Genomic DNA, 18767 nt, shown 5'->3' with positions numbered 1-18767 from the left:
TAGCTCCTCTGTCCACATAGCAGATATTTATTAAGAAAATCACTGTGTCCCTAGGTCACTGCTGGTCATGACTTGTAGGATGCCCAGTGTAATCCCTGGGCTTTAAGTGACTTCTTAGCACAGTGGAGAGGTGCTGTGTGTCATTCAGGCAGTCCTGTGCAGCTAGCCAGAGAGACCCCATATCTGAAAATACTACAACTTTGGGAGAAGAAAGGAGAAAAAATACTACAGCCATTTGAATGCAATGGATAGAATTAGAAGTCTGATAAACTAACCAAAAGACACATCAGATTTGGAAACCATAAAGACATGAGCCAAATCTTGAGAGTGTAGGGTGCAGATTTCTTTAACTCTATCCCTCATCTAACTTGAAAAGAGAATTTCCCACCGACTGAATGGGAGAAAAGCCAGGAATCCTGTGAATCAGAGCCCCTTGGATTTCATCCATCCCCAGTGCTCTGGGAGTGATTACGTCCAATGATGAACTAATGTCTGTAAAGAATGATGCATTGTGGATGTATCTGTCATTTTGATTTTAATTATAAAAGGTTACTAAAAGAAAATGACTTCCCAATTCAGTGCAGTTTGGGGGTGGGTCATAAGCACACCACCATTGCAGTTAAAATCCACAGTGAAATACTCAGACGGCAGGAGGGAAAGTGGTGGCGTTCTCAGTTGAACTATCATCTACTGGCAGGTAATATAGCTGTGATGAAATTCCCCAGCAAAAAAAGGTGAAAACAAATTCATTAGAGGCACAGTCTCAGTACTAAGGGCATTACCAACATAGCAACGAAGATGCACTGCGGAGAGTTGAAGATATACTCCCTCTAGCAAATATGCCCTGCAATAATGTTTTAAACTTGCAACGCTGTAGCATCATTTTCCTCATTTCTGGGTCAAGGCAATGTGAATATTTTATGTTATTTAATTATGTGATAAATTCTCAATTTGTTTTGGTATAATTTAACTATCTAGTGATTAGATGGATGTAAATCTTCTAGAAAGTTTTATTAGGTATCAAACTGTGCACATATTAAAATATATATGCTATATATCTTAGAATATTATATCAAATAATTATATTAAATCATTACAGTATTGAAGCACAGTCTAACAAAATTCATTAATGTCCCACCAGACATAGAAAAGTATAACAATGTTTTTCAAAAGACAAAAAAAATCAGCAGTGATGAAAGTATTTAAGGAAAAAACCCCATATTGACACTATGTTATTTTGCCACAAAACAGCCAAAACCATTTTTATCATTCTGACGTCAAAATACTTCCAATCAGGTTAGAGTCATGTACCCTAGTGAGAGCAGTCAAGCAAACAGCTGCTTTGCCAAACTAGAGTTTCCACTGTTAGCTAATTATTCCTCGTTCTTTAACCTGAATCCCTTGGAGAAAAAGTGGAAAGTTAACCGAGTAGCAAGTGGTTGGTGAGCACCTGCCATGTACCTAGTACCTAAAGTGTTGTGGGGAACGTGGAAAAACATAAGGGGTCATTCCATTCTTCAGAGGGCATGGATTAGCCCCTAGGGTGCTGGCAGAACTGCCTTCCACTCAGCTGTCTCCAGCAAAGGACCAGCCTTAAACAAAATTCTGAAGTTTACTCAGGCCTTTATTAATTACCATGAATCCATTTATCATGGAGACTACACCACCCTGCTACACACCTCAGCCACGCAAAGCCATCAATAAACTTCTCTCTCATTTCTAAGCCTCCCCTTATCCCTTAATGAACCCCTGCTTCTTCTTCATCTATTTCACTGAAACGATGTAGGAGAATTGAATCACAGCGGTGGGACCTCAAAGGTCCTGTATTTGGCCTCTCACCCAAAGCAGGAGTCCTTTTTCTCCATATTGGGAATGGATGACCAAATGGTTATCTGCATGAACCTCTGAGTGTGACTGAGTCCTCTTCCCCCTAAGTCACTTATCCTTGGGTAAATGTTTTCTTTAGAAAGAGTCTCCCTGGGAAAGGCCCAGGCCTACTCCCTGGAATTCCCATTCAGTCATTTCAAGTCTGCTCTGTTGAAAGATAGGCCAGATCTACTACCGAATCCACCTGGTGGCCGCTCAGATATTTTATGTCAGCATTTCTCATACCCCACAGTCTCTGCCGCTCCAGACTAAACAGCCTCGATTCCTCTTGTGGACTTCAAAGGTTTATTAAATGATGATATATCCAGAACCTTCCCTTCCCCATCCACACTGCCCCCTTCAGGGCTTGCTGGATGGGTCAATATCTTTCAAAGGTGTGGCCTCCAGAACACAGTCTGATACTCCAGGGGTGCTTTGACCTGGGCGGAGTCCCCTGCATTATCATGTTTATCAAGCTGGATTCAAAAGTTCTCTTCATGCTGCCCAAGTTTCCATTACCTCGTTGAGCACTTTTGTCAGACTTCATTTGAGCTTAGTGGACTGTCTAAGAGCTCTACCTCTTCCTCAAATTGCTTCTCTATCTCACATTCATTTTGTTACAATTTAAAAGCAAACCTCTCTAATTTTTTGAATCTTTTGATTTTAGTCTCATTCTAAACTTTTGATCTAATTAAATTATTATATGTAAGTTTAAACTATATTTTAAAACTCTAATTCTCTCTCCTATTGTCTGCTCTTCCTAGCTTAGTGTCACCTACAAATTTGATAAGCATGACTTATACCTTTATGTAAGTTTATGATGAAGATGTTGAGACAGGTGGGACCAAGTGCCTGCCATTGTAGCTTTGCCCTCTTTATTAATTAGTACCTGATAGTCATAGTTCTTAAGTCTATGTGAATGTATAACCATTTCTGCTACATTTTATATCTGGTAAGTTTCCAGAAAAATTTGTCCATTACTTCACTGAAATTGGTCGTTTACCTAAACCTTTTGGGGTCAGGCTCCATGGTAATGGGAGAAAAGTGTGTTGATGGTCTGTGGGGCAAACATATTGAGGCTGATACACTATTGGGGCCTCCCTCTATATAAAAGGACTATATATTACTGTGTTTACCTTTGCGTTCACTGTACCATAGAGCACATTCCTTTCTTAACTAAAATTCTGTAATTAATAGTCATCATTTCACAAGAAACGATGATGATGGTGGTGGTGGTGGAGGTCCTGATGATAGTGATGGTGGTGGTGGTGGTGATAATGATGGTGATGATGGTTATAATGATAGTGATGATGATGATGATGATGGTGATGGTGGAGGTAGTGGTGGCTCTTTCTAGATGCCAGGCTCTATCTTAAACACTTTACAGTTATTATCTTATTTAATCATCACAACAGTCTTGTGGGCTAGGTGTTGTAAACTGACCCTAACCAGTATGGACATTCACCACTATTAGATTCTCTTTGGTAGATAACGGAAGCCACTAAAGAAGTGTGAGATGGTAAAGGTTACCTACCGCTCCAGCATTACCACTATCAGCTTTTATGAAAGACCAAATTCTCCCATATATATAACCATGTATTAGCCAGTCGGCACCACAGATACAACCTGTTTTGTTACCTTGACAACAATAATAAAAATGGTAGGTGCTCTGTCCTTTCAGGTATTCTGAGCATCTCTTTGCATGAGAAGTTTACCTGATGCAGCCACAAAAGACGATTGTCTCGTTAGAAATCCTAGGCCCTTCATTGGAGAGGGTGTGCCACTTTATGGGCACACCCTCCTCGATGATGAGGTCAAGGAGGGTGACCAGAAAGTGCTGAAAGGAAGTGGAACAATTGGGGAAGAGGGGCTGGAAATGTGGGGTGAGGGGGCCACTTGCCACATATTCAAACTCATCCTACACTGGGTATGATCAACTATCAAGAAATAGGTGTGGCCCTTGGGACAGCTTAGCCCAGGTTGACACATCTGCCATCCTTTTTTTTTTTTTTTTTAGTATAGTGTAAGCATTACTGTTGCCTGAGACAGATTGCTTCTGGTCAAACGAGGACACCCCAGCAAATACATCAACACTAAAGGCTTCTAAGCACTGGTCAAGATGGGTAAATTCCCTGAAAAGAAGGAGTTTAGTTCTCAGAGTGACTTGAAGTTAGAACTTTTTTCCCCATTGTTTTTATTTTAAAATACTTTTGCCTGGGAGAAAGCACTGTGTGGAATTAATACCTTCTTCTGTCTCCACTACACCATGCAGGTTAACCTAACTTGGATGGGGAAATTCTTTCTTGACGTCTTTCCAAGTGCCTTAAGAGAACGCTTTTTTGGGGGGGGGCTTACCTCTGTGTATTGATCAGACTGAATAGCCCAAGGAGCTGTGGCTACCCTGGAGGGCATATTTTTGTTGAAATCTGTGCAGTGGTGCAAAGGATCGTGCTTTTCACAACCGAAGCAGATGTGCATACTTGTAACTTACCTTCAGTTTGGAAACATGTTAGTTAGTGAGGCAGTAATTTCTATCAATAATTAGCTACCCACAGGTGGATGTGGAACTGAGTATGCTTGAACTCATTAATACACTTTGAAGGCATTTTGCAAGTGGGTTAAGATCCACACTATATGAAAAAAAATAGTCTGTATACATATACACAGTATATATACATCAATCTGGGTAAATGGAGTATGTATACGTTGTATAAAGTATACATGTGTATTTTTTGAATGAACTTATTTATTTATTTATTTTGGGCTGCGTTAGGTCTTTGTTGCTGTGCATGGGCTTTCTCTAGTTGTGGCGCACGGGCTTAGTCGCTCTGCGGCATGTGGGATCTTCCCGGACCAGGGATCGAACCTGTGTCCCCTGCATTGGCAGGCGGATTCTTAACCACTGCACCACCAGGGAAGTCCCTACATATGGATTGATATATATTGATATATTGATGCCAACTTGAAATTTTATATGCCAATTCTCAGGCATTTCTTTTAAGAAATAAACCTAAATCTGCTCTTACTTCGTTTCAGATTCTCCATGGGTGCTAGAATGTTTTATCCTTTGGATGGTTAAGTAAGAAAGCTCTAACACCAAAGCTGAAGTGTCATTTATGGCTCTCCACTGGAGAATTAAGGGAGCTTATTCAGGTGTGCTGAAATCTCTCTTCTGGTCACCTCCCTGGAAGACAAGTCGCTATAGTGAGCTTGGTCCTTGTCTGCCCTTGCCCTTTAATTAACGACCCTGATCAAGTGACTTAAGAAGATACCAGATTTGGAAGACCCTCTGCTCTTTCATATACTACTCTGGTCTCCAGTGGTTCCTGTGCTGTCTTTATGTAAATAATAGAGGCCTTGGCTTCCTTTGCTCCGTAAACTGATGGTATACAGGATGTACCTGCTTCAGCATAACCATTGCTTCATTTGGACTGGTTAACCGTGTGTGTTTTTAAGGCACATAGGCTGTGAATATCCTTCGTTTCCTAGCAGATTACAATCAGCTAGTGTAATCATCCAACGTCTCATCTGTTGTCTTGTTAGCTCTGTGTGTGTGGGGGAACTCTTTGAAATTGTAATTCATCAACTTGTACCATATTCTCTTTGCCATTGGTGAGAGCAGTATCCTTTGCACGAGTAAGTTTCACTCATTTAAGAGGACTACTGTGCAATAGTGAGTTTCTCAGTTGATTTGAGCGTGATGTTACTTAGGTCCCAGGTCTAATCTTGATTACGATTCTTTCACTTTCTGTCCCATGGCTGAGCATCTCCATATGTTGACTGTTTGTCCCCCAGTTATCTTTAGGGCTTGGGAGAGCCAGTTGAGAATATGGATGACCAAGTACAAATCAATCCCCAGAGCAAAAGAACAACATTTAGAGTACAGAGCTCAAGCCTTGATTATGGTTCATCTTTTCCCCAAGAAAAGACAAAGACATTTCTGTATAGATGAAAACATATTTGTATGGTGGAGTGTGTGTACGTGTGCATGTATGTAATGTGTCTGTATGGACGGAAGGGGTAGATCTGTTGTCATATGAATGATGACAGCAAAAATACCCATTCGTTACCGTGGAGCAGGTCATGTGCTGAGTGTTTGACCTGCCGCATGTTTATTTGTGCAAGGGTTTACTATAATGATCACCCAGGCATTTCCAGAAGGAGAAGATGAGGAGTGATTTGTCAATGCCTAAGGGTCTCCCAACGTGTGGTCTACAACTGTGTTTGTCAGTGAGTTGTTTGGGCCTCGGCAGGAATTTTCCCACAGAAAGGATGTTCTAACTGGCAGGCTCCCAGGACCGCCTACAAATCCATTTAACCATAACGGAGCTGACGAGCACTGTCAGGGCTGGAGTTGGTTTCCAAATGGGAAGTCAGCCTAGTATTAATAGCACAGTTCCAGCTGCACTTTGGGTCCAGCGGACTTCTGATGGACCGGCCTGGGAACCGAGGCACTCTCTGTAACATTTACAGGAAATGGATTCCTTGGTGAGCATGGTGGGAAGGGAGTACTGTGGTGGCATGAGAATCACGGCTACCCATTTCCCCCTTCTTTGATCACCACCACCGTCCGTGTCCAGCAGGAAGAGACTAAGGTGAACCCTAAGGGAATTCTTCTCCCACCTTCAAGCTGGGGAGAGCCTGCCCTGGTCCTCGTCGGCTCGCTCGGCTTGGCTGTTCCCATGTACAGGATATTTGTAAGTTGGGCGTTTCTCGGTCACCTGTATTTGCTTGTGTGATACAGATGTTTATTTTAACATAGTAGCTGTTTATCCAGGTAAAATTACATTAGAATTGAAGGTTTATTTTTGCTTTAAAAACTTTTTCTTCATTTTGACTAATTTCAGCCCTGATTATGTTCTCGTGCTTCTTTAATGGGTTAAAGGCATTATTTTTATGCAAATGGAAAGGGTGTGTATGGTTGCAGTAAAACATTCCGTTTTCTGGTTGTTATTAGGAGGAAATGAGAGAAGTGGGTGGGGCAGTGTGGCGCGCGCGCACGCGTGCGTGTGTGTATGTGTGTGTGTGTGTGTGTGTGTGTGATTTGAATTTGACCAAAGTTATGTAATTTGAAAATGACCCAGAGGTGTGTTGTTCAAACCAATATATGCTTTAAGATATCAAAAATTGTGTTTGTACTCAAGAGAGTTCTTTTTCACTAGTGTATTTGGAACTATTTCAGGCCATTTTTTAAAGCAGAAGTTATAGACCTAAATCTTTTAAGGTTTTTCTCCCCTGGGAGCTCTTTGAATATATAAAAAGTTTTTAAGGATTTTTAAAGGCTAGATGGCAGCAAGTGAATTCTTTCCTGCTCATCCTGAGTAAATATCTCTGTGATGTAGGTACGTCATCAAAGTTATCTTATGAGGTGCCTGTGACCCAAAGGGAAAATAATTTGTTTAGTAACTTGATTTTCTTCCTTTTTTATGATTCACACGTTGTCAAATTCATCCTGTTTGGGGCATTGTAAATGTGGGAACTTGCAAATGAGTAACAAATTGACGGTGTAAATCAACTGAAACGTATATGAAACCCTGCCGGATTCTTCGGAGGTCTCTTGGTGTTTCTGAACCACGCTTCTCTTTTCTAGGATTCTGTTTCAAGACACAGTCATAAATGCAAAAGGAAGATTTCAGCACCCAATTACATTCATCTTTATAATTTTGGGCCCCTTCAGCCCCTCCCAAACATTGGAAAGCTATCTGGAGTTGGAATTGCTGAGACAAGGAAAACTTTTCTTCCAGAGGGTTTTTTAAGGAAAAATTATACTTTAAGGTTATGAGTATAGAATTACAACACAGACAATTCATAATACTTAATAAGCCTCTCTAGATCAATCTAGATTATCTCTAAAATGTCTGTTTCACCCAGCCCCATAATTACATACTTGGGGAAGTAAAATTGAGTGTACAGAGTTTTCAGAGGGGCAGATCTATTTGGAATCATTCTAACCCAATTGTTCATTTTGTAGGAAAGGGAACTGGAGACCAGAGGGATCTGGGGACTTGAATAAGGCTGCTGCTAGTGAGGGCAGAGCTGGGAGTGTGATGGCAAGCAACAGTGAGAGTCTGTCACCTATTAAAGGCCCTCTATTTCCTGGGTTTACTTACATCTTTTCATTTCACCCTCACAACAGTTTTGCAAGGCATGGATCATATTCCAGTTTTTAAAATGACAAAACTGAAACGTGGGAGGTTCTCTAACTGTGCAAAGTCAATAGGCATTAGGAGGCAGAGCAAGAATTCAAATGCATACCCCCTGATTCTGAAGGTCTGGCGTCTCCTGGCTTGAGCTGTCTTCCACTGTACCAGGTTGGCTCCCAGGCCTCAGTATAGCCTAAAATCCAAGCAGCATTCCTTTGTTATACATGTTTACAGGCATAACTCATCTTATTGTGCCTCATTTTAGCACACTTCACAGATAATGCATTTTTTACAAACTGAAGTTCTGGCAACCCTGCGTCGAGCAAGTCTATCTGCACCATTTTTCCAAAACCATTTGCTCACTTTGTGTCTCTGTGTCGCATTTCGGTAATTCTCACAATATTTTAAACGTTTTCATTATTATTATATTTGTGATGGTGGTCTGTGATCGGTGAGCTTTGATGTTACTACTATGACCTGCTGAAGGCTCAAGTGATGGTTAGCACTTTTTAGCAATATTTTAATAAAGATAGGTACATTTTTAGACATAATGCTATTGCTCACTTAATAGACTGCATTATATAGTGTCAACATAACATTTATATGTCCTGGGAAACCAAAAACTTCGTGTGACTCACTTTATTGCAATATTTGTTTCATTGCGGTGGTCCGGAACCACATCCACAATGTGTCTGAGGTATCCCTGTATAGGGGTTATGTCAAGAGCATCTTTAAGCAACCACTGGGTTACTGAATTCAATGGGTAATAGTCTGGGGTATTGGGTCTCCTTACCTTAGTTTTTCTGACAAAAATGATTATTCCTCTCCTACTAGATTCAATAATATTCCAAAATTTGTCTTCAATTAATACCTCCTTTTCTTCTTTGGAAAATACATACTTTGAAATGTCTAAGTCCTTTATTTAGATTTAAAGAAGAGGACAGTCCTTTCTCTCATTCAGTGATTCATCTGTTTCTTCATTTATTCATTCAATAACTCTTTATCGAATGTCTACTATGAGCAGACACTATTCTAGGTTTTGGAGACACTGCTCTGAGCAAAGCAGATGCAGCCCTGCCCTGCTGTTACTTTATCCTACTGTGTCAGGAGATAGCCAGTAAATAGCAGAAGATAAAGTAAGTGAGATGGTGATAAATGTCCTAGAAACAAAAAATAAAGAAATAAAGAAAAAGATCAAGGAAAGGAGACACCCAAAAGATGGGTGGGAGTTATTCAAAAAGGACTTTGCCGCGAGGGTGTATTTGGGGAGTGTTTGTTATTGCATTATTGGTTCAGTAAAAAATGCTGGTAGGTGTCTATTTCTTCAGCAGTTTCCTTTCTAAAACCATGATACTCTAAGCTCCACCTGTGGTGAAATGCTTATCCTAACTCTGTCTCCATCCTTGTGATACATCTTCCCATCTGCCTCTTGTGGAAACTATTGTTATCCCTGTAGTATCCCCCCCCACACACAAAAAACAGGGTTAAAATGAGTTGCCCATGAATCTTAGGGGGATATGAATAGAGAACAAGACAAGCATAGTCCCTGGGCTACTCTTCCCAAACATCTAATTTATAGGGAAGGAAACCAAATCTCAAAATGCTGAAACGACTAACCCAGAATCACACGGCGAGGTGCTCATTATTTCATTTATCCAACAAGTTGTGGATGGAGTTGTTCTGGTGGGTCAGGCTGCTGAGATGGATCCAGGAGAATCAGCAGTACTCACGGGACACGGTCTCTGACCTAGAGGCACATACCGGGACCTCTGTCCCCAACCCAGTGTTCATTCCTGTATACCATGATGGACAATCTTCTCTCTTTTCCAGGGTCTGAGAAGAATGGTGTTCCCATTTATATTAATATTTCCCACTCTGCATTTCTAGTGTGTTATGGGTTAAATGAGACCATATCAGCTGGCCTGGGAACCACAACGACTATGTATGTCGTTTCCATGGGAAAATGCATTTAGACCTTAAACATCCAGCCATCTTTACAAACTTTCAGACTGGGGAGTGTCTGAGTTGGAAAATATGAGCAGAGGTTGTTTAGGGTCCATCGAGGCCACCTCTGGCTGCCCAGCCTCTCAGATATTGACCATCTCCTGGGATAAACAACATCCTCTTCCGTCCTAAAGACAGCATCAAATGAGATACAATGAGTAGTAATAGCTTCCTCAAAATTGTATGGAAAAGACTTTCTTCTCTTCACTATGAAGGCAAACTGATGGTCGTAAATACTCACCTTTAGGGAAAAGCTCTTCAAATGGGAATCTGTGGTTGTGCATACCAGCCATTCTGTAGTTTGTTATGGCTCTCTAAGGCTATGGGGATCTACAAGGGGATTGTAGCTCATTTGATCTGTGTTTATTCCATCATCTACGTATGGGACTCACATTTCCATACATGGCAGTAGCTAGCATAGTACCACAAATGTGTGTTGAATGGAAAGAAATGTTCTCTTGGCCATTGCCTAGGCTAGCAAGTGCAGTTTTCCCATCTTTCTTCCATAACGTGAATGCCATGGGTGTTTCAGTTCCTGTTTTACATCCCTGTCATCACCTGCTTGATTAGAATGATACTGCTGTAGATAATAATGACTTTGAATTTATATAAGCTTCCTAAGGAAACATGAACTTATATTGAACTGCAGTGGACGCTTCACTAAGGATCAAAGGAATTATGATTATGGTTGCCTTGACAACCATCGTTCTACACTCTGTTTTATTACTTACCGTTTTCCTATTTTGAGGTCATTTTGAGGATATCATTAAGGTTTCATTTTCAGTTTATGAGGCTTCTGGGAATGATACAATTTTATGTAACTACAAAAGTAGCCCCTTTTCTTAAAATTTCCCCGAACATTGGAAAGTCCAGGCATGTGAAATAAACTGAAAATAGGCTATTACTTATGTTGACACATAAATGTCATCTTTACTCTCCATTAAGGTAATTATTTTTAAAGGAATGAAAGAAATTGTTACTTTATATTTCTCTTTATCATACAAATATGACTTTTTTGTTTCTTTCAAAAGGGAAAATTCTTGGTCAGTAAACTTCCATAAGTGTTTTTACCAATAATGCAGTTATTAAACTGAAAATAGCTATATGAGAAAAATAAGTTACTCTGGGAAAGGGCCAGTTTGAGAGACGGTCAAACAGTGATATTTTAACAACACGTTAATAATTAATAATCAACACATCCTCTGTTAAGATTTTTGGTAGACCACATCAGTTTTTTAAAAGAGAAAACTTGGTAATTAATACTTTAATCTTTATAATTGGTTTATTGGTATTAAAAGAAAAATATAGTATAAATATACATTATCACACGACTACAATATAAACAATCATTGTAAAACATTTTATTTTGTCCAATAACTTATTTTTTAACCATTACAAGTAATCTTTTATTTTTTTAATTTAATTTTATTAATTTTTTTATACAGCAGGTTCTTATTAGTTATCCATTTTATACATATTAGTGTATATATGTCAATCCCAATCGCCCAATGCATCACAGCACCACCACCCCCCTCCGCCTGTTTCCCCCATTGGTGTCCATACGTTTGTTCTCTACATCTGTGTCTCAATTTCTGCCCTGCAGACTGGTTCATCTGTACCATTTTTCTAGGTTCCACAATACGCGTTAATATACGATATTGGTTTTTCTCTTTCTGACTTACTTCACTCTGTATGACAGTCTCTAGATTCATCCACATCTCTACAAATGACCCAATTTCGTTCCTTTTTATGGCTGAGTAATATTCCATTGTATATATGTACCACATCTTTATCCGTTCGTCGGTTGATGGGCATTTAGTTTGCTTCCAGGACCTGACTCTTGTAAAGAGTGCTGCAGTGAACATTGGGGTGCATGTGTCTTTTTGAATTATTTGGTTTTCTCTGGGTATATGCCCAGTAGTGGGATTGCTGGGTCATATGGTAGTTCTACTTTTAGTTGTTTAAGGAACCTCCATACTGTTCTCCATAGTGGCTGTATCAATTTACATTCCCATCAACAGCGCAAGAGGGTTCCCTTTTCTCCACACCCTCTCCAGCATTTGTTGTCTGTAGACTTTCTGATGATGTCCATTATAACTGGTGTGAGGTGATACCTCATTGTAGTTTTGATTTGCATTTCTCTAATAATTAGTGATGTTAGGCATCTTTTCTGTGCCTCTTGGCCATCTGTATGTCTTCTTTGGAGAAATGTCTATTTAGGTCTTCTGCCCATTTTTGGATTGGGTTGTTTGTTTTTTTAATATTGAGCTGCATGAGCTGTTTATATATTTTGGAGATTAATCCTTTGTCTGTTGATTCGTTTGCAAATATTTTCTCCCATTCTGAGAGTTGTCTTTTCATCTTGTTTGTAGTTTCCTTTGCTTTGCAAAAGCGTTTAAGTTTCAGTAGGTCCCATTTGTTTATTTCTCTTTTTATTTCCATTACTCTAGGAGGTGGATCAAAAAAATACCTTGCTGTGATTTATGTCAAAGAGTGTTCTTCCTATGTTTTCCTCTAAGAGTTTTATAGTGTCCAGTCTTACATTTAGGCCTCTAATCCATTTTGAGTTTATTTTTGTGTATGGTGTTAGGTAGCGTTCTAATTTCATTCTTTTACATGTCGCTGTCCAGTTTTCCCAGCACCACTTATTGAAGAGACTGTCTTTTCTCCATTGTATATCCTTGCCTCCTTTGTCATAGATTAGTTAACCATAGGTGCGTGGGTTTATCTCTGGGCTTTCTGTCCTGTTCCATTGATCTATATCTCTGTTTTTGTGCCAGTACCGTATTGTCTTGATTACTGTAGCTTTGTAGTATAGTCTGAAGTCAGGGAGTCTGATTCCTCCAGCTCTGTTTTCTTCCCTCAAGACTGCTTTGGCTATTTGGGGTCTTTTGTGTCTCCATACATATTTTAAGATTTTTTCTTCTAGTTCTGTAAAAAATGCCATTGGAAATTTGATAGGGATTACATTGAATCTGTAGATTGCTTTGGGTACTACAGTCATTTTCACAATATTGATTCTTCCAACCCAAGAACATGGTATATCTCTCCATCTGTTGGTATCATCTTTAATTTCTTTCAGCAGTGTCTTATAGTTTTCTGCATACAGGTCTTTTGTCTCCCTGGGTAGGTTTATTCCTAGGTATTTTATTCTTTTTGCTGCAAGCGGTAAATGGGAGTGTTTCCTTAATTTCTCTTTCAGATTTTTCATCATTAGTGTATAGGAATGCAGGAGATTTCTGTGCATTAATTTTGTGTCCTGCAACTTTACCAAATTCATTGATTAGCTCTAGTAGCTTTCTGGTGGCATCTTTAGGATTCTGTATATATAGTATCATGTCATTTGCATACAGTGACAGTTTTACTTCTTCTTTTCCGATGTGGATTCCTTTTATTTCTTTTTCTTCTCTGATTGCCGTGGCTAGGACTTCCAAAACTATGTTGAATAATAGTGGTGAGAGTGGACATCCTTGTCTTGTTCCTGATCTTAGAGGAAATGCTTTCACTTTTTCACTGTTGAGAATGATGTTTGCTGTGGGTTTTTTGTATATGGCCTTTATTATGTTGAGGCAGGTTCCCTCTATGCCCACTTTCTGGAGAGCTTTTATCATAAATCGGTGTTGAATTTTGTCAAAAGCTTTATCTGCATCTATTGAGATGATCATATGGTTTTTATTCTTCAATTTGTTAATATGATGTATCACATTGATTGATTTGCATATACTGAAGAATCCTTGCATCCCTGGGATAAATCCCACTTGATCATGGTGTATGTTCCTTTTAATGTGTTGTTGGATTCTGTTTGCTAGTATTTTGTTGAGGATTTTTGCGTCTATATTCATCAGTGATATTGGTCTGTAATTTTCTTTTTTTGTAGTATCTTTGTCTGGTTTTGGTATCAGGGTGATGGTGGCCTCATAGAATGAGTTTGGGAGTGTTCCTTCCTCTGCAATTTTTTGGAAGAGTTTGAGAAGGATGGGTGTTAGCTCTTCTCTAAATGTTTGATAGAATTCACCTGTGAAGCCAATTGGTCCTGGACTTTTGTTTGTTGGAAGATTTTTAATCACAGTTTCAATTTCATTACTTGTGATTGGTCTGTTCATATTTTCTATTTCTTCCTGGTTCAGTCTTGGAAGCTTATACCTTTCTAAGAATGTGTCCATTTCTTCCAGGTTGTCCATTTTATTGTCATAGAGTTGCTTGTAGTAGTCTCTTACGATGCTTTGTATTTCTGCAGTGTCTGTTGTAACTTCTCCTTTTCCATTTCTAATTTTATTGATTTGAGTCCTCTCCCTCTTTTTCTTGATGAATCTGGCTAATGGTTTATCAATTTTGTTTATCTTCTCAAAGAACCAGCTTTTAGTTTTATTGATCTTTGCTATTGTTTTCTTTGTTTCTATTTCATTTATTTCTGCTCTGATCTTTATGATTTCTTTCCTCCTACTAACTTTGAGTTTTGTTTGTTTTTCTTTCTTTAGTTTCTTTAGGTGTAAGGTTAGATTGTGTATTTGAGATTTTTCTTGTTTCATGACGTAGGACTGTATTGCTATAAACTTCCCTGTTAGAACTGCTTTTGCTGCATCCCATAGGTTTTGGATCGTCATGTTTTCATTGTCATTTGTCTCTAGGTATTTCCTGATTTCCTCTTTGAGTTCTTCAGTGATCTCTTGGTTATTTAGTAATGTATTGTTTAGCCTCCATGTGTTTGTGTTATTTTACATTTTTTTCCCTGTAATGGATTTCTAATCTCATAGCATTGTGGTCAGGAAAGATGCTTGATATGATTTCAATTTTCTTAAATTCACTGAGGCTTGATTTGTGACCCAAGATGTGATCTATCCTGGAGAATGTTCTGTGCGCACTTGAGAAGAAAGTGTAATCAGCTGTTTTTGGTTGGAGTGTCCTATAAATATCAATTAAATATGTCTGGTCTATTGTGTCATTTAAAGCTTGTGTTTCTTTAATAATTTTCTGTTTGGATGATCTGTCCATTGGTGTAAGTGGGGTGTTAAAGTCCCCTACTATGGTTGTGTTACTGTCGATTTCCTCTTTTATGGCTGTTAGCATTTGCCTTATGTATTGAGGTGCTCCTATGTTGGGTGCATATATATTTATAATTGTTATATCTTCTTCTTGGATTGATCCGTTGATCATTATGTAGTGTCCTTCTTTGTCTCTTGTAATAGTCTTTATTTTAAAGTCTATTTAGTCTGATATGAGAATTGCTACTCCAGCTTTCTTTTGGTTTCCATTTGCATGGAATATCTTTTTCCATCCCCTCACTTTCAGTCTGTATGTGTCCCTAGGTCTGAAGTAGGTCTCTTGTAGACAGCATATATATGGGTCTTGTTTTTGTATCTATTCATCGGTCTGTGTCTTTTGGTTGGAGCATTCAATCCATTCACGTTTAAGCTAATTATCGATATGTATGTTCCTGTTACCATTTTCTTAATTGTTTGGTGTTTGTTTTGGTAGGTCCTTTTCTTCCCTTGTGTTTCCCACTTAGAGATGGCCCTTTAGCTTTTTTTGTAGAGCTGGTTTGGTGGTGTTGAATTCTCTTAGCTTTTGCTTGTCTGTAAAGCTTTTGATTTCTCCATCAAATCTGAAAGAAATCCTTGCTGGGTAGAGTAATCTTGGTTGTAGGTTCTTCCATTTCATCACTTTAAATATGTCATGCCACTCCCTTCTGGCTTGCAGAGTTTCTGCTGAGAAATCAGCTGTTAACCTTATGGGAGTTCCCTTGTATGTTATTTGTCATTTTTCCCTTGCTGCTTTCAATAATTTTTCTTTGTCTTTAATTTTTGCCAGTTTGATTACTCTGTGTCTCTGCGTGTTTCTCCTTGGGTTTATCCTGTATGGGACTCTCTGCGCTTCCTGGACTTGGGTGGCTATTTCCTTTCCCATGTTAGGGAAGTTTTCAACTATAATCTCTTTGAATATTTTCTCGGGTCCTTCCTCTCTCTCTTCTCCTTCTGGGACCCCTATCATGTGAATGTTGTTGTGTTTAATGTTGTCCCAGAGGTCTCTTAGGCTGTCTTCATTTCTTTTCATTCTTTTTTCTTTATTCTGTTCCACAGCAGTGAATTCCACCATTCTGTCTTCCAGGTCACTTCTCTGTTCTTCTGCCTCAGTTATTCTGCTATTGATTCCTTCTAGTGTAGTTTTCATTTCAGTTATTGTATTGTTCATCTGTGTTTGTTTGTTCTTTAATTCTTCTAGGTCTTTGTTAAACATTTCTTGCATCGTCTCGATCTTTGCCTCCATTCTTTATCCGAGGTCCTGGATCATCTTCACTATCATTATTCTGAATTCTTTTTCTGGAAGGTTGCCTTTCTCCACTTCATTTAGTTGTTTTTCTGGGGTTTTATCTTGTTCCTTCATCTGGTGCATAGTCCTCTGCCTTTTCATCTTGTCTATATTTCTGTGAATGTGGTTTTTTTCCACAGGCTGCAGGATTGTAGTTCTTCTTGCTTCTGCTGTCTGCCCTCTCCAATTACTTATTTTTATCTATAGGAAAATGTTATATGTTTACACTGTAAGACAGGAGGTATGAAAGTTTTTTGCAAAGGGTCAGATGGTAAATATGTTAGGCTTTGAGGCTACACAGGTTTTGTTGCAACTACTCAACTCTGAAATTATAACTGAAAGCATCCAGAGACTATATGTAAAGGAACAGACCAGGCTGTATCAAGTTAATACCATATTTATAGAAACAGATAGCAAACTGGATTTGGACCCGGGCTGCAGTTTGCCAAGTCCTACTCCAGGAGAAAAATTGTTTTACTTACTTATCTGATGAAGCTGACACGTGTGTACAGTAGGACTTCAAATGAATTGGTTTTTTTTTTTTTTTTTTGCTGTACGCGGGCCTCTCACTGCTGTGGCCTCTCCCGTCGCAGAGCACAGGCTCCGGACGCGCAGGCCCAGCGGCCATGGCTCACGGGCCCAGCCGCTCCACGGCATGTGGGATCTTCCCGGACCAGGACACGAACCCGCGCCCCCCGTATCGGCAGGCGGACTCTCAACCACTGCGCCACCAGGGAAGCCCGAATTGGGTTTTTTTTGTTTTGTTTTGTTTTGTTTTGGCCACGCCACATGGCTTGTGGGATCTTAGTTCCCTGACCAGGGATGGAACCCATGCCCCCTGCAGTGGAAGTGCGGAGTCCTAAGCACTGGACAGCCAGGGAGGTCCCATGAATTGGTTCTTTTAAAAGATGCGCCTAAAAGGCTGTCCTTTCACTGTCTTATGTAAGATGTCACAGTTGCTGCCATATTGGTTTCTAGAAATATTAGAAAGGAGTAGAGGAGGGTAGTAGCAGATATTTCATAATAGGCTGCTTAGCTTAAAGCCTGGTAGAACATTTGACAAAAGTAAACTAATAAGATTTCCTTACATGTTGGGCAAGTTCACAACTGATCTTGAATGTCAAAGGCCTGACGTCTCCTACCTACATATGCCAGCAATGTAAACTGAGCCAGGTACTGTGAGATGGAGCCCCTTTGCCTATAGCTGGTTTCACCATCCTTGTGGCGTCTTCTTGGTCCCCTTACAGCAACTAAAACATTTTTTCTCCTTTATTTTCCTTCAGAGTATTCTCTAGTGCTTTGTTCAAACTGATTTTAGTATCCTCTTCTGGTTTTAATCAAATATTTCAAACATTAAGAAAAGAACAGAAAAAATTAAATAAAAGTCTGTCACTCAGATTTAATAACTGTTAACATTTGGTATTGTTTTAGATATTTTAATCTTTCTTTTTAAAAGAAATAATACATATGGACACAGTTGACTCCTATACCAGACTTTTAATGTGTATGATTTTTCTACATTCTCACAATTTTTAAAGAGGCAATTTATTTTCAGATGGATCTGCATTTTTCCTACTTATTAAAATCAGTTCTTGAGAGCCAAGAGGATGGAAAGATTAGTGATTTGATCTTAGATGTGCGCGTTGTCATTGGTACACAGTGTGACCAATTTGATATGATTTGATACAGTTTTCTGTCCATCCAGGACTAAAGAACGCTACGAGTTTACTTCCAAGAGAGACTTTGCGAATTCCCCATATCTCTTCCCTACTGTAAATGAGATGTGTGTCTAAGAGACAGTGAATATAAATCATCCTAATTCATGATCAAGGGCTGAATACAGCTTTTCATTTCCATAGCAACTTTTTCAAATGCATTAATTTTCTCTGCTGCCCTTAACACAGTTCATGCTTTGTGGAACAAGTGCTATCACACGCGTTCTCTCATTCAGTCTTTGGATCGTCCTATGTGGTGGTTAGAACAAATAGTATTGCAGTCATCTCCTAGGTAAGGAAATTAAGGCACAGTGATGTCAGTGCCGTGCTTCTAGGTCTCGACTGCACCTTAACACCACTGGGTGAGCTTTGAAAAAGTACCTGTGGTTCCCTGAGCCTACCCACAGAGATCTGATACAAGCAGGCTGGGATGGACCAAAGGCATTAGTATTTTTATTGATTCTTCTGTGCAGGCAAGGTTGAGAATTTCTGCTGGACTAGTGGAACTGGTCCAAGTTATTTAGCCCTGTGGTTCTCAAATGGGAGCTATTTATTCCCTCCCCCACATTGGGGGGACATTTGACAATGAGACAATGTCGATTGACACAATTTGGTTGAAGATAGTACTGGCTTCTAGTGAGTAGAGAGACCAGGGGTGCTGCCACAACATCCTACAGCCCCGCCTCCCAACATAAAACTATCCGGCCCCAAATGCCACTATGTCAGTAGTGCT

General features: G+C 39.5%; 1 protein-coding gene across 2 annotated transcripts in view; it reads left to right on the top strand.

Moving 5' to 3' along the window:
* ARHGAP6 (Rho GTPase activating protein 6) overlaps positions 1-18767 on the top strand; it is a 267749-nt gene that overhangs the window by 63794 nt on the left and 185188 nt on the right. The window contains exon 1 of one of the 2 annotated variants that reach the window (XM_049704919.1): positions 6250-6563. The exons of the other annotated variant lie outside the window; for it this stretch is intronic. Within the exon in view, the coding sequence (XP_049560876.1) occupies positions 6549-6563 (15 nt within the window). The 5' untranslated portion in view covers positions 6250-6548. Of the gene's footprint in view, positions 1-6249; positions 6564-18767 lie in introns of those variants that run through there. 2 annotated transcript variants of the gene reach the window in all.

Source organism: Orcinus orca, chromosome X (assembly GCF_937001465.1).
Source record: "Orcinus orca chromosome X, mOrcOrc1.1, whole genome shotgun sequence".
Taxonomy (NCBI): Eukaryota; Metazoa; Chordata; class Mammalia; order Artiodactyla; family Delphinidae; genus Orcinus; species Orcinus orca.
This window is presented reverse-complemented; position numbering and strand designations above follow the sequence as displayed.